The following is a 22,263-nucleotide window of genomic DNA, read 5'->3' as shown; positions in this document are numbered from 1 at the left end:
AAACGTTCGTTCGCGTCACGCGACCCAGATTGCGAAATAGAAAGAATTTCGACGCGATTAGGGAGCTTTACCCGGCCGAGCCGCGCCGCCGCGAACGTCGAATTATCGAGCTTAACCCCCCTAACGCTGCAGATTTATTTTCGCGCCAGGGATGGGGCACAGCGGAAGCAACGATCGCGTTTACGTACCGTGATGCGCTCTATTAAACCGTGCGAAATAAACATTTCGCCGAGGCCCTCGGCGAACCGAAATTCTCTTCACCGAGCAATGCATTCAAAAGAGACAAGAGAATCGCTTTCTGATTCACCTAAATCTTTGTCCCAGAAAGGGAGGAAATGATGGATAGAAGTTGAAAATATATTGGTCTTTATAGACACCAGAGTTCTACCGCTTCCCTTTCAGGGAGGTTTGCGCCTTGTTGGGCCGAAAAATAGGTAATTCATTGTGAATTTTTTCTACAAAAACGGTTCGACAAATTAATTTAAGGTTTGGCAGGCTGTTTTATTGTATCTTGAACTATTGTTCTGAATTTTTGTGTGACAGTGAAAAAAACATGCCGTTGACGAAAAGTACTGTAAGGTTTATCCGAAACAGAAAAAAGAAAAGAGATTCTTAATCTATACGAATGTGGCTATCGATGGTAGTAGATTTATTAATAAATATAAAAAAATGTTAAAATGGCAGCCTTTTGAAGAAGGCGAAGCGTCCTGATTTGAGTCTGAAACAGGTTTTGTCGGAAAATCGAGAAAACTTCTTTAAATAAAAAAGAAACGGTAATAGATACGGCAATAAATCTACTACCACTGATAGCCACATTCGTATAGATTAAGAATCTCTTTTCTTTTTTGTGTTTCGGATCTAGAGACGCGGTAGCGTCTCGACGCCAAGTACATGTTTCGACAACCTGTACATGTCGACTGTCGCTACCGCTATCATTTACTCGTCGCCGGGCTATTCCAACCTAACCTGAAACTTATTTCATTAATATCTCATCGCGCTTGCAATATTTCCTAAATTTAATGGTATCTTCCTTATGTAAACCACGTATAAGCTCTCGAATAAGACGAAATTCAATAAAATCGGTCCACGCATGACAGAGATATCGTAATATCATGTCATGGATCTGTCAGAAATAAGATTTTTCTTCTGATTCTTCTTCTCCAGTCAAAATTTTCGTGGACATAATACGTATACGCGTTACACGCACACCTTCAGCCAAAACGGAACTAACACACGTTTCGTTCGTCAATCGCTATCTTCACTATGCAATCTACTCCAAATTTTGACAGCTTACCGTCAAGTTATAACCAAGTTATAAACGTGTTTTTACAAATATATACATTAAATGAATTTCTTTTTAATTTAAATGATAAAAACCAATTTAAACCAATTCCACCAATCCAATTGTCTTGAAGCTTTGCAGGCGTGCGTAGTTTGGATGACAATACAATATATTTAAAAAAAAACCGAGAGGATGAAAAAATTATCCAGTCAATTAATAATATAATAATAATTATTTATAATATTGAAAATTATCTGCGTTTCTAATATGTATATGTATATGTTTATGTAGTTTAGATTGTAAGGGAGTTATTGTAAATTATTAATACGAGGACAATTAACATTTTGTCTGTCTGGCAGCGCCAAGTATTTTGAATAAAATGTTTATTCGTATTAATAAACCTTACAGTGCTTTTCGTCAACGCCAAGACCACCCGATTATTTTTCAAAGCTCTTTTTGTATCTGCCATGTTTTTGAATTCACTGTCACACAAAAATTCAGAACAATAGTTCACGATACAATAAAACAGCCTGCCAAACCACAAATTAATTTGTCGAATCGTTTTTGTAGAAAAAATTCCCCAAAAATTACCGATTTTTCGGCCGAACAAGGCGCAACCCCCCCTTAAGTTCGCATCTATAGTTCCGCGAGCATCCTCTACGCCGAAGACTCAAGTGTGCGCGAAGTGCAACGTTTAGCAGCCGAAAATATTCGTAATCCCGAAAAGCGTACAAAGGGCGGCATTTTCCGCTAACGAGCTCCTATTGTCAACTTGCCTGCTCTTTTCACTGCAGCGAGGGGTTCAAGTTTTAAACAAGACCCTCCGCGTTCGTATCAATTTGCGTAGAACTGTGCAATCAAGTGCAATGGCCCGTCGCAAGCGGCCGCGCGTATAACATTCTCGAAACCGGAAACCCTCGCGCTGAACAGGAATGGCCGACTTGCCGAGCTGAATTCGAGCATTTCGCGATATCATTGTTCACTTACCTGGCATGTTTCGGGCCAAGACTGGGATCGTACATAGAACTGGCCGATATGTCTTCATCGGGGATTTCGCCATTCTCCATGCCCAGCGCCGCGGTACATTGTCCTGAAAGGATTCAAAGCAGCATTAGGCAGAGCCCCAATATCCATCCGCGCTTTGTCAACGTCGGCCTTTAAATCTACCGAATGGCATTAGCTGCACGAAAATGAAACGCTAATGAATAGGAAGCCGCGGACATATTTCTGACGTGGGATCTCGCGCGAACTCCACTGCCACAAATTGCAATATATCACGGTGAAATATGTTCCCCACCGACGTTCGGTTCTGGCACGAAATGTCTTGCGGTATTCGTGGATTGAAAGTTCACGCCGGAAAAGTAAACAGTTCTTGATCATTCCGCCGATTTCAATGGCACCCCGTTCTGTAATCACTCGACACTGCGCGCGGGTCGGAATTCCGAATTCATTTCGAAGCCAGAAGCCGTAACGCTCCCGCAAAATATACCGCTATACGTCCGTAACGGCACGGCCACGATCACGTGAAAATTCTCCGGCGAAATCCTAGGGAACAGAAGTCGTCGGGGGCACGTGACTTCGTTTCCCGGGGCTTGCACACACAAGGGACCCAATCGAGGTCCGCGGCCAGCTACAATCGAACTTTCTTTCTCATTCTCTTCCCGTCGTAAAAGTTTACCCGTTGCAGCGATGACCACGGCAAACGAAAGAGTAGAGAACGCCGATAAAAGTGAAACACGGCCATAGGTGGACATAAATATTGTGCGCCCAACTAATTCCACGCGTGCGCCCAAGTTGCCGTTCGAGTTCCTTACGTAACCCCGTCCCCCCCCTCTCGATTCCCACCAATTTCTACGTTCGGTTTATGAACAAGCAATTCCTCAAAATCGCCGGCAACCTACATGGATAACCAGCTGTAATAAATTGTCGAACCCATAGCGGCGCGGCGCTGCCCACGGTACAGGTCATGCCACGTTGCTACGCTTAAGCTACGACACTGCAGTTACGTTGGAAAGTTTCAAAACTGCAGAATGCAGCGGACGTGGGATTAGCCCCGGCCTGTACAGGAGGACGAGGGATCCGGTGTAACACGGCTATGGCCTTCACGAAGTGGCAGTATAACGGACTGGAGTTCGTTTGTGTTTGTAACTGTCCTCTATGTTTCGGTCGCCCTCCATTGGGAAGACAAACTTGGTCCATATCGACATCCTCGTTCAATGAGGTCTCCGGTCGAATGTGTCTGGGAAACGATCCAACGTTTTTCACAGATGGACGTGCATTTGTTAAAATTCGTGTCCCTTATAATATTTTGCTGCTTGCACGTAGGGGGATTTGTGTACGGCGAGAATTGGATGTTGAACTGTTATTGAGTAGATATGTTCCTTTTGATACCTATAGGACTCTAGGCGTGGATCCATCTGTGGAAAACGTAATGGTGTGCTTCAAGTACGACAACTGGGGACCCAGGAAACTATAAATTAGTGGACCTTAGGGCCTCAGACTCGTGGTAGTTGGTAGTAAAGAGCTCAAACTCATGGTACTTGTCGTGAAGTTGGGCAGATTCACGTTACTTGGTACTAAAGACCTGAGACTCGAGGCACTTGGGAGCAAAGAGCCTAAACTCGTAGGACCCAATACAATCGACTCTAAGGCTGAGGAGTATCAGGGGTCTTGAAGTTCTTACAAGTCCCAATGACCCTACGAGTCCTTCAAGCTCGTGGGTCTATAATTGAACATGCTAGACTCTCTAAGACCTCTTGAAGTCTCTTGGAACCCTTCCCAAACCCTTCAAGATCCATGGAACGTACAGAATCTCTGGAAAATCTCAAACTTCCCGAAACCCACGAAACTCTTCGGAAACCTTCTAACCCCCAAACTTCCTACAACTCAGGACACTTCTGAGCCTCGCGACCTCTTGAATCTCATGCTTGAAATCTTATAGAGTTGCCAATAAATAACCAACAATACCTGGGATCATTGTCATCGACTTCGACCGAAGCACTTTCACTAGCTTAAGATCATTAGCGCATACCTAGCCCTGCAAATCTGCCATTGTCGATACAAATCCACAGCCATCTCTATCCTATCTAGAGGCAAGAAGCTGGTCAGAACAAGGTCTGCGATCATCAGAAGCGATTCCATGCCGTGCGCAGGATTCTACCGCGATCCGAAAATTATTTGGACTCCGAGAGATGAAGTCGTAGCCCTATGAACGACACAACGAACGTTGCAAGTACGAAATGTAGGTCTCGCGGAATTAGCAGTCGAGTTAAATTTGCAGTCTAGCGACTGCGACTGTCACGCGAACTAATAATAATGCAGTTGTCTCCGGTACGTGTTACCGAGTCAGTGTTACAACGGATGAAACTTCCCTCGGCGCTTCTTAGGTCCCTCGATTCTACGAGCCCCCTCGCGCCGACCTTCCATGTTTTGTATACAGAATTGTCTTCCATACACGAAGGAGCAGTCTGCTTTTCCGACCTCCCGCGTGAATCGCATTTCCGTGTAAGCTAGTGGCTGGCGAACTTGTCCCTTTAAAATGTATGTTGCGCTCGCTCATGTTTCTTGCCGCCTCGGTGAACTTCGCTAGTATGCGGCGAAGCTGCCGGTTATTATTACCGAACGCTTCGTCCGGCAATTAAACTTTTTGCTGCACGATATCACCGCTATTCTCGAACGTTCCTAGCAGTTCGTGGTCTTTCACAAAGCTCTAGCGTCAATGTTATTAATTGGCAACGGCATCCTCTTCTCGCGATATTAACTTTTGAAAAATTCAAATAAGCGCCGGGCACTTCGATGTGACGAGGGAAATGTGTGGGATGATTGAAGTGTTTGACGTTGGAACTAGAGCGAACGGTGGGTAAAAAAAAATGAAGTACAACGCGATTTTGCCGAAGGTATTAAGAGAAGCTGAAAAAAAAGAAAAGAGAAGCGGAGGGTAAATACCAATAAACGTTGCACGCGAACGTTCTCTCTGAGGAATCACGATGATTTCGTGGAAAAATTACGGGAAAGAAGGAAAATGAAGAAGAGAGCGCTCGGCTCACAGACGTCGGGGGTTAAATATCGCCCGGCAGAGACGCAAATCGATATCGCGAAGCGGTTAACAGGAGTACGTGACTCGTACATCGAGCTCTGTTCAGAACAATTTCGTGAGTGTGTATGCGGTTACTCGTGCTCAACGATTATTCCCCAAGCACCATCGAAACGAACTCCTTTCGGTGAACGCTTACTTAACGTCGAGCAGTAACAAGGAACCACCGGTTTTCATCAACGTTCTGTACTTTAAAATCCCTTTCCCAACAGATAATCGCGACCACCAGAATTCCAATATTCATTCCATTGCAATCGCACCCCCACGGGACTAATTTTCAGTAAATCGAATGAGCGAACGTCTTGAACCACCTGCGGCGTTAAATCTGCCGTCATCGCGTCCCGATTTAATACTCCGGTGCTGAAGCCGCTATCGCAGACGAATAACAGGAATTCCGTTTGAGTATGCTCGTTGGTATTCGCCTCGGCTACTTTTTCCTCGGCATTCCAGCACGTGACGCCGCAAAACGGCTGGCGCCGAGGAGTTTAGGGGAAAAAAGGCGTGAAAGGAATCACGAAATTGGACAAATTCGATATGCAGTAGATACACTTGCGTGGCATAACGCGGCTTTCACAGACGCGGCAAGTTACCGGCGCGGCGGCCTGCGCGTCAGTGGGTCGCGCGGAAACTCTAAGCACACTGACATAATTGCTCAGTGGAATAAAACATTTGCCGCGCGACACGTTCGCCATTGTTCCCGCTTGCCAATGTGCAAGGCCGTCTACGGGCGCAGACCGTACTTTGTCAGATAGCTACGGCCTAGTTCTCTTTGCAATTCAATCCTTAGAACTGTCGCCACCCTGCCGGCGCGGCAAACTTCGATCGCGCCTCGCAGAATAGCGACTGGCAGCGCGCCTCTTTATGCAGCATCCATTACTGGGCCAAACTACGGCGGAGATGAACCGCGCCGTAATTATCGAACTCGCGACACACGGATGAGCCGCGCGATTCGGGGACCCGCAGACAGCCGAAGCAGGTGTTTCACGGCCAAAAATTGCTCGATAAGGGAACTTGCCAGGGCGGGAGCTGGGAATCAGGAGTTTGTCAGGAAGCGAAACGATGGGAATGGTTCCCCAGGCTGCGCGAAACCGAGCATCGAAAACCGGGGGATTGGTTGCAAGAACCCTTTATCGCGCACATTCGGCCCAGTTTCGACACGCCTTTCAATTAAACTTCCTGTAACGTTCGCTTTTCGCGGTTCGCCGAACGGGGAATTGAAGTTCCACTCGTGCACACGGGTTTCTCTGTGCAAGTGACTGACGGGAAATATGAAATGGAGCCGTAAAGGGGGGAGCTTGCGTGTTGGATTCTGTAGGGTAAGGGAGAATCAGTTAATAGGGTAAGATTAGGTTACTACTGTACATTGAGAATGGAAGTTGAATGTTTGGTTTGTAAGGGGACTGCTGTGAGCCCGTTCAGTTTGCAGGTTCTTGCCTTCCCGTGCCTAATGCTCGATATACATAACTGCATTTTAAAAACTGGCTAATGTGCTTCCAGTCGTAAATCATGATTAAAGAAACGACGCGAAATCTCGCGTTATCGTGCTTTCCACTTCAAGTACACCCGCTTTGATTCCTTAGCGACGAATGGAAACATCGCATTTTCACTCACCGGCATGAATTATTATCGCGAACTTGGAGGCTGATGTCATGTTCTGAAGTAATACGTCAAGATGACGTACCGTGATATTTCAGGCGCAATACAGTTGCACGCGACACGTGTGCGATGGGAGGTTCAAGTGGATTGCCGCGCGATCGAGATCATGCTCGCTCCGTTCGATTGCAATTCCAATACCGAATCCCGTTAATGATATCGTCATTACCGATCATCGGTTTGCTTTTACATAGAACTTAGCGGCGTCAGACAATGGGATTGTACTCGAGCATGAGAGAACGCGGCGGTCTTTCAACGCCGAGGGAATAAAGAATATCGTTGGCCACTTGAACGGTATTTTTCTTTCACCCGGTAACCGTAAAATGATTACTTTCACGTACTGAAGCCGTTCTATTAACTTGAGTATTAATCCATTCGCTCATAATTGCGCGCTCGCTTGAGCCGAACCCGTCCGACGCTTGTTACCCGGCCGTCGGCGGGACCGTTCTTCGCGATTTAGGCGGATTAATTAAACAAGCCGATGAAAGAGCAGCGGATCCGATAAAATAAATTCGACGGCGACGCGCCGATGAAACGCCGGTTACGTTCTCGCGCTGGTGGAAAAAAAAAAAAACGCGAATCAATTTGCAATTCGAAGGATCGACCACTCGAAGCTATTTTTCTTTCCAGCAGCTCCGCCATACGACCCATTGACTCATGAATATCAAATCCCATCGAAGGGCAGCAGTGGGGGGATCGCGTTCCGCGTCAATTCCATCCGGCGTTAATTAAACTTACCCGAATGGCCGATGAATTATTTTTCGCCTTCAACGCCGGCGATCTTCCTAATTGAAGTACATTAATTCCGAAATAGAGCAGGGAGGAGGGTGGCGGTGTTTTTCTGGCAGAGGATTGAAAAGTGGGAAAGAAGGTACGATTTCCCTGCGAAATTCAGCCGACAGGGCGGACTTATCGTCGGTAATAATTAATATGCATAAAAAGCATAACGGGTGAGCGGTGAACAACAAGGGGGCGCCAGTGGAGCAGCACGAGCGAACGGATCGGCACAATGCCGTTCGCCCGCTCGTCTGCATCTGAGCAGCTATTAGATAGTATTGTTAATTCATCGTGCCGTTGACATTTCATTTGCGGCTGTACAATGGCCCGGCGATCTCGAGTGAGCAGAATCCACGTCGCTTCCGCGCGAGCAACACCCTTCGCCGGGGAAAAATGAGTAATAAGACACCCTTCGTCGTCGACGTCGCGTCTCCGGTCACTTGCCCGCGATTCTCTACGTCGAACAAGTATCAGGCACTCGATAAATCGTCGAGAAACATTTAATCCCCGCCAACAGTTCCGTCCCGTTATATTTAGGATTCCCATGCTAGGGCAGCACCCTCGTAATTGTATATTTACCACGGGCAACGCGCCACTCCGCTCTCGAGGCTTGTTTGCGTCGCGCCCCTCCGTGTGCAAAGTGGAAAAAATTTAAATTTTACTGGCCGACTTTCGGAGGAGACCGCGTTATTGCACGCTCCGTGGGCGGATCGTATCAAGGAAAGAGAAATCCGCGCGGAATCCCTAGAGGCGGCTGCATGCGACTCGTCGTGTGCAATGCGCCCCGCGGAGCCACCCTCCTCTCGTTCCTCGCCCGCGTGTATACACGCGAGAACAAAGGGGCAAGACAAAAACTGGTGTCCAGAATAATTTTTCTCCGCTTTACCATCCGGGCGATATTACGGCGGAAAGTAACGGGAGGGGGGGGGGCGGGACCGGGGTAAATTCATTTTCGTGGAATAGTCGCCGCACAAATGGAACAATATTTCTCCTTCGTTTCGCCTTTTTCCTCTTTAGCCCGGGGAAACGAGCCGCGTGAACCATGAGTTAGGCGACACGGGGTACAACGTTTCCCACGACAGATTCCAGGAGCGGATACGGAGGACCAGCGCGCGCGCCAGACCCGCCGTCGACCTTCATTTTCTCGCAGCCAGTCGATGCCCCTGTGCCGGCGCACCTGCCGCTGAACGATGGCCGCGCGAGTAAGTTATGGGTGAATCTTTCATCCACTCGTGACCCCGTGAACACATTTTTTCTCCGCTCCTAACGGACGGGACCGGATATCGTACGTATCGGCGACGATAGATAACGATCGAGTGGGCAGTTGCGCTGTTGGCGCCATGATATTGACCATTTTCGAAACCATCAATCCTCGTTTCTATTCGCGGGCGAAAAAGAACGAGCACGGCCGAGTTATGAACGCCGACACTGTTCCTCGAGGCAGCAGTGCCCAGTGAGCAGCAGAATGCTCACTAGGAAGGTGAACGTGAAATGAGCTGTCAGAACGTAAGAACGTAGAAAATTGTCAAACGAGTCTATAGTTTTGTCACCTTGCCGTTAAGAGACTAAATTGATTCGTCTTGATCGTAAATATTGGGAACTGTATTTAACGGACTATTGAAACCTCGAAAAATTGATTTTGTTATTACTATTAATTCTGAAAGCGTCATCCTTTGTGAGCATTCGCAACGAAGTTTCATGAGGAAATTCGAATAATCACGGAAATTATACCGCTGAACGTAACTGAGTGCACCGCCGAGTAACGGCCTCGCACTTAGCTTTGAAGCCGTTTATCTCGATACTACATTTTTAAACACCGTACGTCACCGTGTACATCATAACTGGTGAACGTATGAATCTTTTCTCTTGAATTTTTAACGGGGGGTTTAGAATTCCTTTCTCTATAGCATGGAATTTCCGCGTCAACTTTGGATGTTTGTCAAATTTTTTATAAACGATTAAACACGATTTTCTTTCGTAAAAATGTAGGAAAAAATTGATTCGCGTGTAACTTTCACAATTTTTGTTAAAATTCGCCAGTCAGGTTCCATGCTGTAGAGTTTTGTGCAGGAATTACTCACCCCAAAGCATTTTGCTTTCAGATGTTTGGTTCACCTGGTAGTACGTACACCGACTACAGCTGCGCATTACGCAGGACCATCTTCAGCGCTTAATAATGTCAACAAATTTGAACATTCCGACAATTTTTTTTTTGGCAATTACTCGGAAACGCGTCCACAATAAACTGTGAAAAGTACGGATATAATGATTACTTGGTACCTAAGCAATCCGACACAAAAGAAACCATCGATTTTACGTGCCCAATAGTCCTGTACCCCCTTAAAGAGGTGGGATACGTGGGTAGCCTGTAAGGTTTCTGGGTGGATGAACGTTTGACTCGACTTACCCAAGTCATAGCAGTGACAACGTGACAGGGACAATAGAACCAAAACACCGATCAGAAGTCCTCGAAGAGGGCCTGGGTCTGGCCTGGGTTCCAGAACCGGCATGTTGCTGGTGACCTGAGCCATCGGCACGCCGACAACTTGCTCCTCCTCATCACTAACTGTCGCCGATCCTGACCGCATCGGTCATCAAGCACGTTCCTGGCATCGTGATGGCCGCAAGGTGGTGAATGTTCCCGCCGATATCCTGCGCACAGAGTAATCCACGTTAATCCTGTACAGAGGGCTCGGAAATGTCGGTCGCAGGCAACCCGAACTGTATATCGATACGAGCCGCAGCCACTCTAATAGACGTCAAATATACAGACAGGTCGAAAGAAAGTGGTAAAATTCTCATTTTTTCATACGCGTTTTTAGGGTACGTTTGCGTCGAAGCTGCGATAGAAGATATAAGAATGTCGATGGCAATAAAAGCTGATTCAAAATATCTTCCTTTGGTGTGTTTATAGCGGAGCCGCGATTATAGTACAGTTTCAGTCGTTTAAGGTTTCGCGAAGATGAACCATTTAAACACGAGTGTTTCTCAAAAAGAATTATTAAAATCTTTCAATTCCGCAAAATGAATAAAAAGTAATATTTGGTTCTCGACGCTTGTATCGTTGGTCATCTAGTAAGCGTAGCTCTGCTCGCTGCAACAATGCAAACGCTTCCATTATAATACTATAGAATGTAAATCTACGGTTCGCTCTCATCGCTCTAATCGTTTATCGCAGCTCTAACATAAACGTACCCTTACTGTGACTGAAGACAGTATATCTTATGGTGGCATCACTGGATTATTCTGAGCAATCTCTAATTACTTAGAGTGACATAATTTTCTTTGGTTAAATTGGTGTGAATTTGTTACTCTCCACATCTCGAACTTTCGTTTAACCACCAATATCAAAAGAGAGAACCAGTAGTAGAATTTTATAGAGCATACAGTTACAGGTTGCAAATTCTATAGCCACATGTAAGGATGCATCGTTAACTTAATTATCAGTGGATGTATTGTAGTTGAATACTCAAGGGCACAATATACCTAATGTCTGCATTCAACCATGGACAAAGCTAGTTACTCATAACAAAGGCTCATGTTCATTACCAAATGATTCAAATGCACCGCAACGTAGAATGTATAATTGCATATTACAGAAAGCCTATGTAACATCAGATATTACAGAACCTAATTGCAGCTCTTTGAAACGTATAGTCTACCTTGGCAATGCTTGATGCATTAGAATTTAGAACACGACTGCTCGTCTGCGTAACGGGTAGAACCTGCAGCTATTTCCGCGGACATAAGCCATTCACATCCGTTAAATTTATCACTCCTGATAAGAATGCGTCTAATGCAATCTCAAGGAAATATTAGTTGAATGCTAGGGACACTTTCATTTAGAAGGTATTGAGCTTCCCACCCGAATATATACATATATGTTAAAACCACCCCGAAAATATGTGCTGGAAATGTCGCCGAGTATACCTACGAGACTCTGTGACCCAATTATATTTTCCTTATCCAAGACCTCACTCTAGAAAGTTGATATTAAAATTGAAAGAAGACCCAGTCAGACTGTAATTAACACTACATCATCCAATCACACTTGCCTCGCGATTCGCAAGCCGCTGTGAATTCAGGGCAGACGTACAGAAATACTTCATTAACGTTACATCGTCTCGTACACATACAAATTTTAATTGCAACTTGGTTATTAATGAACACGATCGCTCTCGGAGAAAACGTCGGGAGTCCGTGAGACAGCAATTATTGCTGCAGGAACACGCGGATTACAAATTTCTGTATGCACGGGATGATAGACGGCAAACAGCATTGCAAACGCGCTTCACGCGTTTCGGTGCATCTGCAATGTTACTCGGGTGTGAACTGACATTATAGCACTCATGCTTCGTCTAACTAGAAATTTCCGCGAAGAATTGAAAAGTTACTTTATTCGCCAGCATACTCGCCCAGATACTTCGATACTCATATATCCATTTTAATCTGACTCTAATGAGATTTTTGGTTTCCACGGTTAATAGAAGCTTAATGAACTCTGACGGCTCCGTGGCATCGGAACGAATCCCTTTGTTCAGAAAATTCAATTAATGTTGGTATCAGACGTACACTTTCCTCGGTCAACTCCACGGTTCGGTCCTCCTTTCGTCTCATACCCGTGGATTCGTGCACCAAGTGCGCGGGATTCGTTTGAAACTCCTAGTTATTCCGACCGCGTCGTCTCATGCAGGAAGTTCCTGGACCGTGCACAAATATGTACGTACTCGGGGCTGCAAGAACGGTCTCGCGCGGGAGGAAGACGGGGTTCTAAACAATCCGGCTATAGCCTCGGGGCTAGAAATAATTAGTCGCCGCGCGACTTTAATCTACCTACATTATGGAGGCATTAGCACGGTATGTGATGCATTAAACCTGTGTTCTCGTAATGCAGATTGGTCCCCCACTAATTGAATGAGACGCTCTTCTTCGCGCTGGAATTTTAAGTGGAAGTGGAACGTTGGTGGTCAGACGCGACAGTGGCGAACATTAGGAACAGAGAAATATATGATTCAGACACTGTAATTACAAATATAGCTTGTAATTAAAAATATAGATTGCTATGATTCAAGATTATTTTCCCAACCTTTTTGAGTCACGATCCCCTTTTATAATATTCAAATAACCTGCGACGCCCCCCATATAAGGTAAAGTAAAGAGTGACCCAAAAATGAAGCTTTTTTACCCTCCTTTTGGGCCCATGATTTTGCAACTCAATTTTGTGCCAAATGATACCTTATGATGAGACATCAATCGCAAAAAATTTTAGAGTTGAGGTGAGAATTAGTTTCTGAGATATGCGAGGTCAAAGAAGTGAAAATTCGTTAACGCGTCAGTCCATATGCTTCGATGTACGAACTTTTATGTCAGTCCGATAATTTAAGCAATTGTTTCCAGGGGTTTTGCTGACAACTAACAACGAATTTGAACTTAGATTTTCAAAATTTACGAAAAAAAAATAAAAATCAAGAAATATAAATGTCTGTGTAGTGGGTGCTATTTTTAATATATCGCCCACTATGTTGAATCGGCTCAAAACTCACAATGGCCGATTCAATATGGTGAACGATATTAAAAAAAGCACCCACTACACAGTCATTTATATCTCATGATTTTTATTTTTTTTTTTCGTGACTTTTGAAAATCTAAGTTCAAATTCGTTGTTAGCAGTCAGCAAAACCCTGGAAATAATTGTTTAAATTATTGGACTGACACAATAGTCCGTAAATCGAAGCGTATGGGCTGACGCGTTAACGAATTTTCACTTCTCTGACAACCCATATCTCAGAAACTAATTGTCACCTGAACTTGAAAATTTCGTGTGATTGATGTCTCATCATAAGGTGTCGTCTCGCATAAAATTCAGTTCCAAAATCGTGGGCCCAAAAAGAGGCTATTTTTTGGGTCACTCTTTAATAAAGTAAACAAAATACATTAAAATATTTAAAAAAAAAAAAACGTCACGATCCACCGTTTGGGAGTCACTGAATTCACTGTTTTAAATAGGTGTCGGTTCGCAGGGCTCATCGGACCAGTTTCCTCTGAACTTGATTACAATATGAAAGAAGGAACTTCATTTGCTATGCACTCCGAGGAAATTCAGATGCACAAGTTTAAACGTCGTTCCAACAATTCCATCTGGCAGCGCGGTGGATTCCGTCGAGCAAATCCCACGGCTGTTCAATACCGCTGTTAAATTTGTACACGAGGCGCGGGCCGCGGCAACGATTTACAAAACGCGTCCCCGGTGGATTTATATCGCATAAATATATGATGCCGAAGTTCGAGCGGGAAGAACACGTCTCTGTTTTCCGTGTAGCGTTTCAAGGATGCGCGGCCGGCCCCGTGTAGCATCTGATGTATAGCTATAGAATACGGAGAGGCTCGTAAAGCCGTCAGAAACAAGTGTTACGCCCTGTATTGAGGTTGTAAGATATGGCGGTATGCATGTACCGAAACCTATAATGGAACTTCGGGATCGGACGCTTTGAATAGCCGATCACGGACCAGCTCGCTGAAAATTACCTCGCGCGTTCAGCGTTTCCAGCGAAACTGCAAATCGGTATCGGGCGGAATGAACACAGAATTACGTAGTCAGCAACCGGCTGAATAATAAAAACGTACAGTATATACGTGCACAATTAATCGAACGACCGAACGCGACAGGCGGAGGAAGAATCGTATCTATGAATCGAAATACAAAGCAGAAGAATTAGAAGGGGCGATAAATCGACGTAATCATCGCCTCCGCCTCCTCTCGTTCTAATTATTAACAACCGTCGATCGCTAAATACTAGTGACAGGTAAATAGATTGAATCTCGTGCGCTTGTGAGCTACGACACCATGCTGGTTCGCAGAAATTTCGGTATTCGTCATGCTTGCGGTGTTTCGCCCAGAATTTTGCAGCAGACTGAATATGATCGTAAACAACGATAAACGAATAGTGGAAGTGGGAAGCGAGTTAGGTGACATTTAGGGAAACGGTTTGTTCGATTAACATTTCAACGAAGCGTGAGGATTTATCGCAAACAGGATAGCCTGGTAGGTGAATTACGGGCTCGAATAAATTCTGCCGCTAATACACAGGCCCGGAATAAATTTCAGATAAACAGCGGCGCTTTAAATGACTGTAGACTCGGCGTCATTACGCCTTGCGCAGCGGAACGGTGAAATAATAATTACGAAGAACACGAAGAGGTGGAAATAGAACTGGGTCAGCCGCCGGTGCCCTAAGGAGAATCGACATTCACTGGATGTCCGACGTCGTAATGAATTTTGAAGACAATTGGCGTTTCTGGTCATTTCGCCGCGCTGAGAATTCCCCGCGAATAATGCTCGGGGATCTGAATTACCTTTAAAATAACATCGCCCCCCCCAGACGACGACTTCTTGAGCGAAACCCGGCACGATCCCGAGCGAAGCGTCGAATTGTAAACAGCATCCCGAGCGATTCCCCCGTCAAGTACCTTTCTCGAAAAACTGTTCGCGAATATCAAAGAATCTTCTGCCCCCCTTGACCTGTAAAACGCTGAGTTTTATTATACAATATCGAGCCAGTTTGTACATAAAGAGTCTCTTTAATTCTAATTGAGATCAGCACACAGAATTCAACCTCCCTTTCGCGATCTTCGACCTGCCCGCGTGAATGAGCCTTCGGCTATTCGTTCCGAGCGAATTGAAGCAGCCACATACAAAGATTGAAATAAGATTTTTCGCGTTCGCTCTGTGAACACCGTGCAGAAGTTACACACTGGAATATACCCCCTGATGTGTACTAAAATATATTATTAGATTGAACACAACTAAACAGCCAAGCGCAATTAGAAACAGGAACAGAAGGGAGGAGGGAGGTAAGAGAGACGCCGGGACACAGATTTCACGAAGTGGACTGAAGAAGAGGTCCTACGGAGCTTTTATGCGGGTTCGATAGCCCATGCAGAACAAACAAGCCTACGAGACACAAAACAGGCTCTGCGACGCGGAAGAGGGGTCAGGTTCCCTCCAATGGACTTCCCTCTTTCCGTTCACGGGATGTCGAGCACCGTCATTACCTCGTATGCAGAAGAGTCGACGGTTGCCGTCGCGCGCGGCTCCAAGGAGGCCAGGGTAGGCAGAAGAGCAGAGGGCCAAGGGTACACGAAGCCGGAGCGAGCCGAACGGAAGGATTTTCGGATGCAAATTTTATTCCGTTTCTTTCCTTGCAAACCCCTATCCACCCCCGCCCCATTCTTCTTCCTTCCAGTCAGCCTTTTTTCCACGGCTTCTTCTGCCATTCCGACTTGCCGGTTTCTTTAACCAGGCCCCTTTTTCGAAGGCATCCCGCGGGATTCTTTACGCGTCGTCGGGCAGCCTGACAGACTTATCGCGGACGGTTTTTCGCGGAACAACGCTGGGGCGAGCTTGCGATCGGGCTGCCGGATGGTGGAGCGAACTCGTGAGCTACAGCAGCGGGGGAAAAACGCGCGACACGGATAGAACCGACGGGGTTAATGAATTCTGACGGGCTACGAGCCACCCTTCGTCCTTCGGCCTCCCGAGGCCAAGGAACACCGACAGGTTCATCCCGAATGGAGGAAGATTTCCGATGCTCTCTCCAGCGAGCGCGTCGTTCGACGTCCCGCTAGGGGATCAATTCGAAGGAAGCGCTCCTGTTTCCTGGAGACAATCGTTGATCTCGGTGAAATAGGCGAAACTAAGAGGAATGTTCTTCGATCGAGACGTCAGGAAGATTTGTACTTCGCCGTTAAATGCTGGTGTAACGCGTCTCGTCGACAGCGAAGTTTAAAGCTTGTTAGTTTTAAGGCTGTGAGTAATAGCGCAGATTATACGGGGCGGAGGAATAAGGGAGAAAAAGGAATTGTACACACGCCACACCTCCGGCGGAAGGATTGTAGCCGAGGGACAAGTGCGCGAAAGTTTAAACTCTGCCAAGTCGTTCGTCGTTAAGAGAGGATTTACCGATCCTCCGAAGAGGATAACATTCTGCCCAGGTTGTCCCCGGGTTAGATATACCTTCGATCTTCCTGTCCTTTTCCCGGAGATCCAGTGGAACTCGAGAGATCAATCGATAACGCGTACCTCGTCGCGCGTCTCGATTACACAAGGATCCGACGGGAAGAGCTCTGTTGGAATTATTCGGTTTTGTACCAATTCCCGCCAGAATTTCTTCTTCAGCCCTTCAGCACTCCTTCCCAGCCGCTTCTACACTCGAGTAATCGCATTTCCCCCAAAGAGAGACCCAAGGATTTGCGAAAACACGGTTATCGGATCGAGAACAGTGGCACTTTGTTGCCCGGGAAAAATCTCGGATTCGGTGTTTGCACGACGATGTAAAAATTTTTACGCCAAAAGGATTTCATGTTCCAGCGATTCCAGATTCGCTTAAGACGATTACTCTCGGCTTTATCGCGGGCAAAAAGTTTACTCTTACCGGTGGCCAAATTGCGCGGGATGTTTGAAGCCGCTGCCACGGGCAACGAGAAGTCCGCCCGTCGTGTTTCACTTCTGCTTCCTCCGTTTTTCCGCCTATAAATACAATGCGCTGCTACCAGCTATCCTGATCTGTGCTCGATGAAAAGTTTCTTACCGAAATCGGCTTTCGCTCGGGATTTATCTCAACTTATTCAACCGAGAAATCGATATAGGGACATGCATTCGACAGGAAAGTGTACGGAACGTTGACCAAAGCGCGCCATTTATCGTCGTTTGTCTGCACAGGAAATTGTAAAGTTTCCGTGAGAGCGTTCGATTTCAATATAGAATATCGACGTGCCCCGCGATTCGTGGGCGCGGTGGTATCGACGTCGATTCCACAAAAATTCCACGGTCCTTCGACTTTCCCGACAGGAAAGGTCTCCGGCAGTCGAGAGTCCTCGGGAGCAATCAGAATTTTGCATAGAATCGAGCGACTTTCTCGGTATGGAACGCGAACGAGCAGCGGTGACGTCGCGGCGGCGATGCGAGCGCAAAGACGTCTGACCACTACCGACCGTTTTCACTGGGATTCTGATAGAACATCCCGACTGCAGAGCGTGCTACAAAGGCATTTATCCATCGTTGAATATAAAATTCTTTCGTACCCTTTCCTAAATATAACTGCTTCATAATTTCCAGTAGAAGCGTTACCGTTTTTATTTCCACTTAAGTAATATGGAATTAGAACGAAAGATCCGCGATTGACTGTGCTTCTTCGCGAGTTTATTACTATTCAAAGCGTGTCTCTGAATGATCGTTATGAAGACAGCTTAAAGCTTTACTTAATTAAATGGCCATACAAACGGCAGCGTCGTGGATTGGTGCTTCTCGTTGAAGTAACTCGGACTGAGAGGAGGAGAAAATAGAAGATCGCGTTAATATTCATGATGGAAGGATATTTTGATGATGGAAGTGGAGCGTTTCGAAAGAAGGCAGTCGAATTAATAAGTGCAACCAACAAGCAGAAGTTCTGAAATTACGTTTCATGCCAGAAGATATGAACTCTGGGTTGGGAATAATCCAGTCAGATATGGGAATTCGTAATTCTCGAACACTTTTAAACGTATTAATGACAGCATTCAATCTGTACGACTGGACACGACGGATTTCCGCCAATCAGCCCAGCAATTAGCGAAATTCATCGAAAGTGCTTGCCCGGCGATGGAGTAAAACAACCTGACGGGTAACTGGCAGATTTTCGATCTTAATAAGTTAACCGCCTGAAATAGAAGCTATTTAGGTATTTCAATGTAACGGTTCATCGACCGCGTTTCCTACGAATTCAAGTGTCCATTAAGATCTCCACAAACTTGACGTTAAAAGCAAATAATTCTTCGGTATTGTTCAAGCTCTTGAAATAACATTTCCTGTTTCCGCGGATATTTCCTTAATCAATCAAGGAACAAGTGGCCAGTTTTCTCGACACAAGGCATTCCCTGCAGCATCGCGAACCCCGATATTTATTATAAAGCACAGGTCAGTGATCGGGGTAAACCATTCGTGACACTGCGAAGAGCGTTTCGACAGGCAAAACGTCCACTTCCTCGGGAGCCATTCAATTTAGGTCGGCAAAACAACTCGCGGGAAAAGTTGAAATCCAGCTGGAGGCGTGTGTCCAGGGTATTAGCGTTTCCGAGCAGGGAAGTACAAAGGCAAACGTAGCAGGTGGTGCCGAATTAACAGAGTCAACGTGCTATTTGGTGAACGAAACGAAGCGCCGTTACCGCAGGCAGATAAAACGAAGGCACGCGTCGCTCGCGGCGGGCCGAAAGCTGGGACGAACGAATTCAATAACTAAACGCAATCACCATAAATCCCGGGAATCCGTCGGATCGGCGCGCGATCGTCCATAAATCAGCCGTCACGTAGAAACGGCCGCGTATGAAAATCAGTTGACAGTATTTATCGTAGCGTTCAGCGATCGCGGTGTATCGCGTAAAATGGCAGGGAGAGGGTGGACGGCGAAAGAACGAACGTTACGCGGCGCCTCGACACCGGAGGCCAAACGCGCCGGTTAATTTCCGTTTGACTAACGGGACGAGTCTCGCTTGGCCCGTTTCCGCGACGTCGTGTATAATGCACGCTGCTGCATATACACGGGCCGCGTCGCCGTGTAGCATCGCTTGCAGCAGCTCTATCGCGCTGCTACAGCCTCCGCGTAGCCCTGTACAAACACGCGGCTAAGTACAACGTTCTGGCAATGCGACGTACACGTGTCGAAGCCGTGTCGATACCGAGCAGGCCACGGCACCGTTTCTACCGAGAGCCAAAAACAGGATGGAAATACGTTCCGAGTCCTCCCGGAACCGTGACGAAATTTCCCCAAGTGTACGCCATCAGTGCCCTTTTTCATGGGCGATGGTAGGACCCGACGTGGCTCGAGCTGAGAGGTTCCCCTAAATATGGAGAAGGTGTATAGAGACTTATGACAGTGAAGGGGTGTGTAAAGTGGTACACTTCGGTGTGCAAGTTGCTAACTGTGTTTCTAAACACTTAGGGGGAGTTCCTTTAGTGCCGGACGCTTAAGGGTTTTCTCAAGTAGGAAGAAAGAAATGTGTAATATTATTATTATTATTATTATTATTATTCGTCTTTATTACTTGACACATCCAGAGAAGAAAATAATACATAAAGACAAGCGAAGTAAATGGCGAGGCTGCAGTACAATACTGTTAGAAGCCTAACCATAACAAAATAACTAACTAAATGACTAAAAAAAAACTAACTAACATTAAGAAACTAGAAAGTTATTGTGACGCATAATGTAACCTTATATAGGGGAGGCCGGGGCTAAAAGTTTCGATTTCGATAAACCATAAAAATGACTGGAAAATAATGTAGTTATTCTCTTCACTATTGACTAATTTCTTGTTAAATTTATTATATCTTCTGATTTTACGCTTGTGTTTAATATATTGTAATAGGTTTCCCATAGAAAGTAATTTATTTGTGGCTGATCGAAGCGGAACTTCTTACCCCTACATGGGGCAAGTTGTTATCGCATTGGGGTAAGTTGTTACTATGATATAAGAGTTGCCTTTTAATGAAATATTTCATTTTCTAATGAAATAAAGCAGAATTTTATTAATAATGGTTATTTATGAAGGTTCGGACCAACAAAAATGTAATATCTTTAAAAGAAAACCAAAAGCGACAGTTTTTATTTATATTTACGCATAACTTCGATCGAAGTCGTGTCCCTTTCCGCCTTTCATTCATATGTTCGCATCTTAAAGCACAGCGGAAACAATTTATACATTTGCGGTAGGTCTGTGACGATAGCACCCCCAAATTCGAATTTTTGGAAAAACTCAACGGCATTCGTTTGTCCATCGTTTGCCCACGTTTGCTCATAAAAAATTTTTTTTTGCCCACCCTCCAAAAAAAGTTATGAACAAAATAAAAAATTTGTCTTCATCACTCACGATGAATTCATTTCAATTTTTTAAAAGAAGGATACGAATATACCCGATCTGGCCACGTTTGCCCACTCTCAGATTTCATTTGCCCACCCTCCAGAATTTAAATAAAAAATAAAAACCGCGAAAACATGGGTATAGATGAAGCGATCGCGTTAAAGTTCGATTATTCTCGAAAATATTATCAAAATCGTTCTTTCAACAGTGCAATTCGTTAGTTTAGATGTAGAAGAGATTTGCCCATCCATTAATTTCGTATGCCCACCCTTCAGAATCGAATTATTAATGAAGATAGCCAAGAAGTGCGGTACCCGTTGAAGCGATCGCGTTAAAGTTCGATTTTTCTGGAAAATATTATCAAAATCGTTCTTTCAACGATGCATATCGTTTGTCCAGATGTAGAAGAGATTTGCCCATCCATTAATTTCGTATGCCCACCCTCCAGAATCGAATTATTAATAAAGATAGCCAAGAAGTGCGGTACCCGTTGAACCGAATACCTTTCCGTTCGTTTTTTCCCGAATGAATTATCAAAATCAATTGTACTCACCGTAAAGGTTGAAGGTGTTTGGTGACATGTTATCCAAAAAATGTTGCACACACTTCTTTCTCACTTTATTGGAACGACACTTAAATTTGTATCGCTCATCGAACACTTCACACTTTTCACACATCTGCAGCATGTGCAGAATATCACCAGAGTGATTTTCTAGTCATTTTTCACTAATTACCGCAATGATATCGCACAACGGAAAATAATATAATCTCACAGTTACTTCACAAACCGTAAATGAATGCACGGTCTTGCAAGAGTTGCGTCCGAACTCTGTAGACCGACTGACTTTCGTGCGTCGTTGGAAGGAATTCGAGGGTATCGCAGACATCTGTTTACGTTTCGGCACGTTCGATGACGACACGCAGCGTTGATACCCTAAAGGGTAGCAGCGCCGAGTGCCACTGCCGAAACGTAAACAGATGTCTGGCGATACTCTCGAATTATTTCCAACGACGCACTTCTTGGCTACCTTTATTAATAATTCGATTCTGGAGGGTGGGCATACGAAATTAATGCATGGGCAAATCTCTTTTACATCTAAACTAATGAACTGCATCGTTGAAAGAACGATTTCGATAATATTTTCCAGAAAAATCGAACTTTAACGCGATCGCTTCAACGGGTACCGCACTTCTTGGCTATCTTTATTAATAATTCGATTCTGGAGGGTGGGCATACGAAATTAATGCATGGGCAAATCTCTTCTACATCTAAACTAACGGACTGCATCGTTGAAAGACCGATTTTGATAATATTTTCTAGAAAAATCGAACTTTAACGCGATCGCTTCACCTGTACCCTTCTTTTCGAGGTTTTTATTTTTTATTTAAATTCTGGAGGGTGGGCAAATGAAATCTGAGAGTGGGCAAACGTGGCCAGGTCGGGTATATTCGTATCCTTCTTTTAAAAAATTGAAATGCATTCATCGTGGGTGATGAAGACAAATTTTTTATTTTGTTCATAACTTTTTTGGAGGGTGGGCAAAAAAAATTTTGTTATGGGCAAACA

The 22,263-nt window shown here is 45.2% G+C and overlaps 1 protein-coding gene across 5 annotated transcripts in view; it reads right to left on the bottom strand.

Annotated features, from left to right (window-relative positions):
• Positions 1-22,263, bottom strand: part of Ddr (discoidin domain-containing receptor 2) — a 225,705-nt gene that overhangs the window by 99,934 nt on the left and 103,508 nt on the right. For all 5 annotated transcript variants that reach the window (XM_076826826.1, XM_076826815.1, XM_076826854.1 and 2 more), the window contains 2 exons: positions 10,213-10,457; positions 2,270-2,372 (listed from right to left, as the gene is read on the bottom strand). In XM_076826826.1, coding sequence (XP_076682941.1) covers positions 2,270-2,372; positions 10,213-10,393 — 284 coding nt within the window. In that variant the 5' untranslated portion in view covers positions 10,394-10,457. The remainder of the gene's footprint in view (positions 1-2,269; positions 2,373-10,212; positions 10,458-22,263) is intronic.

Source organism: Andrena cerasifolii, chromosome 1 (assembly GCF_050908995.1).
Source record: "Andrena cerasifolii isolate SP2316 chromosome 1, iyAndCera1_principal, whole genome shotgun sequence".
Classification (NCBI taxonomy): Eukaryota; Metazoa; Arthropoda; class Insecta; order Hymenoptera; family Andrenidae; genus Andrena; species Andrena cerasifolii.
Note: the sequence above shows the minus strand (reverse complement) of the source record. Positions and strands in the feature narration are given on the sequence as shown.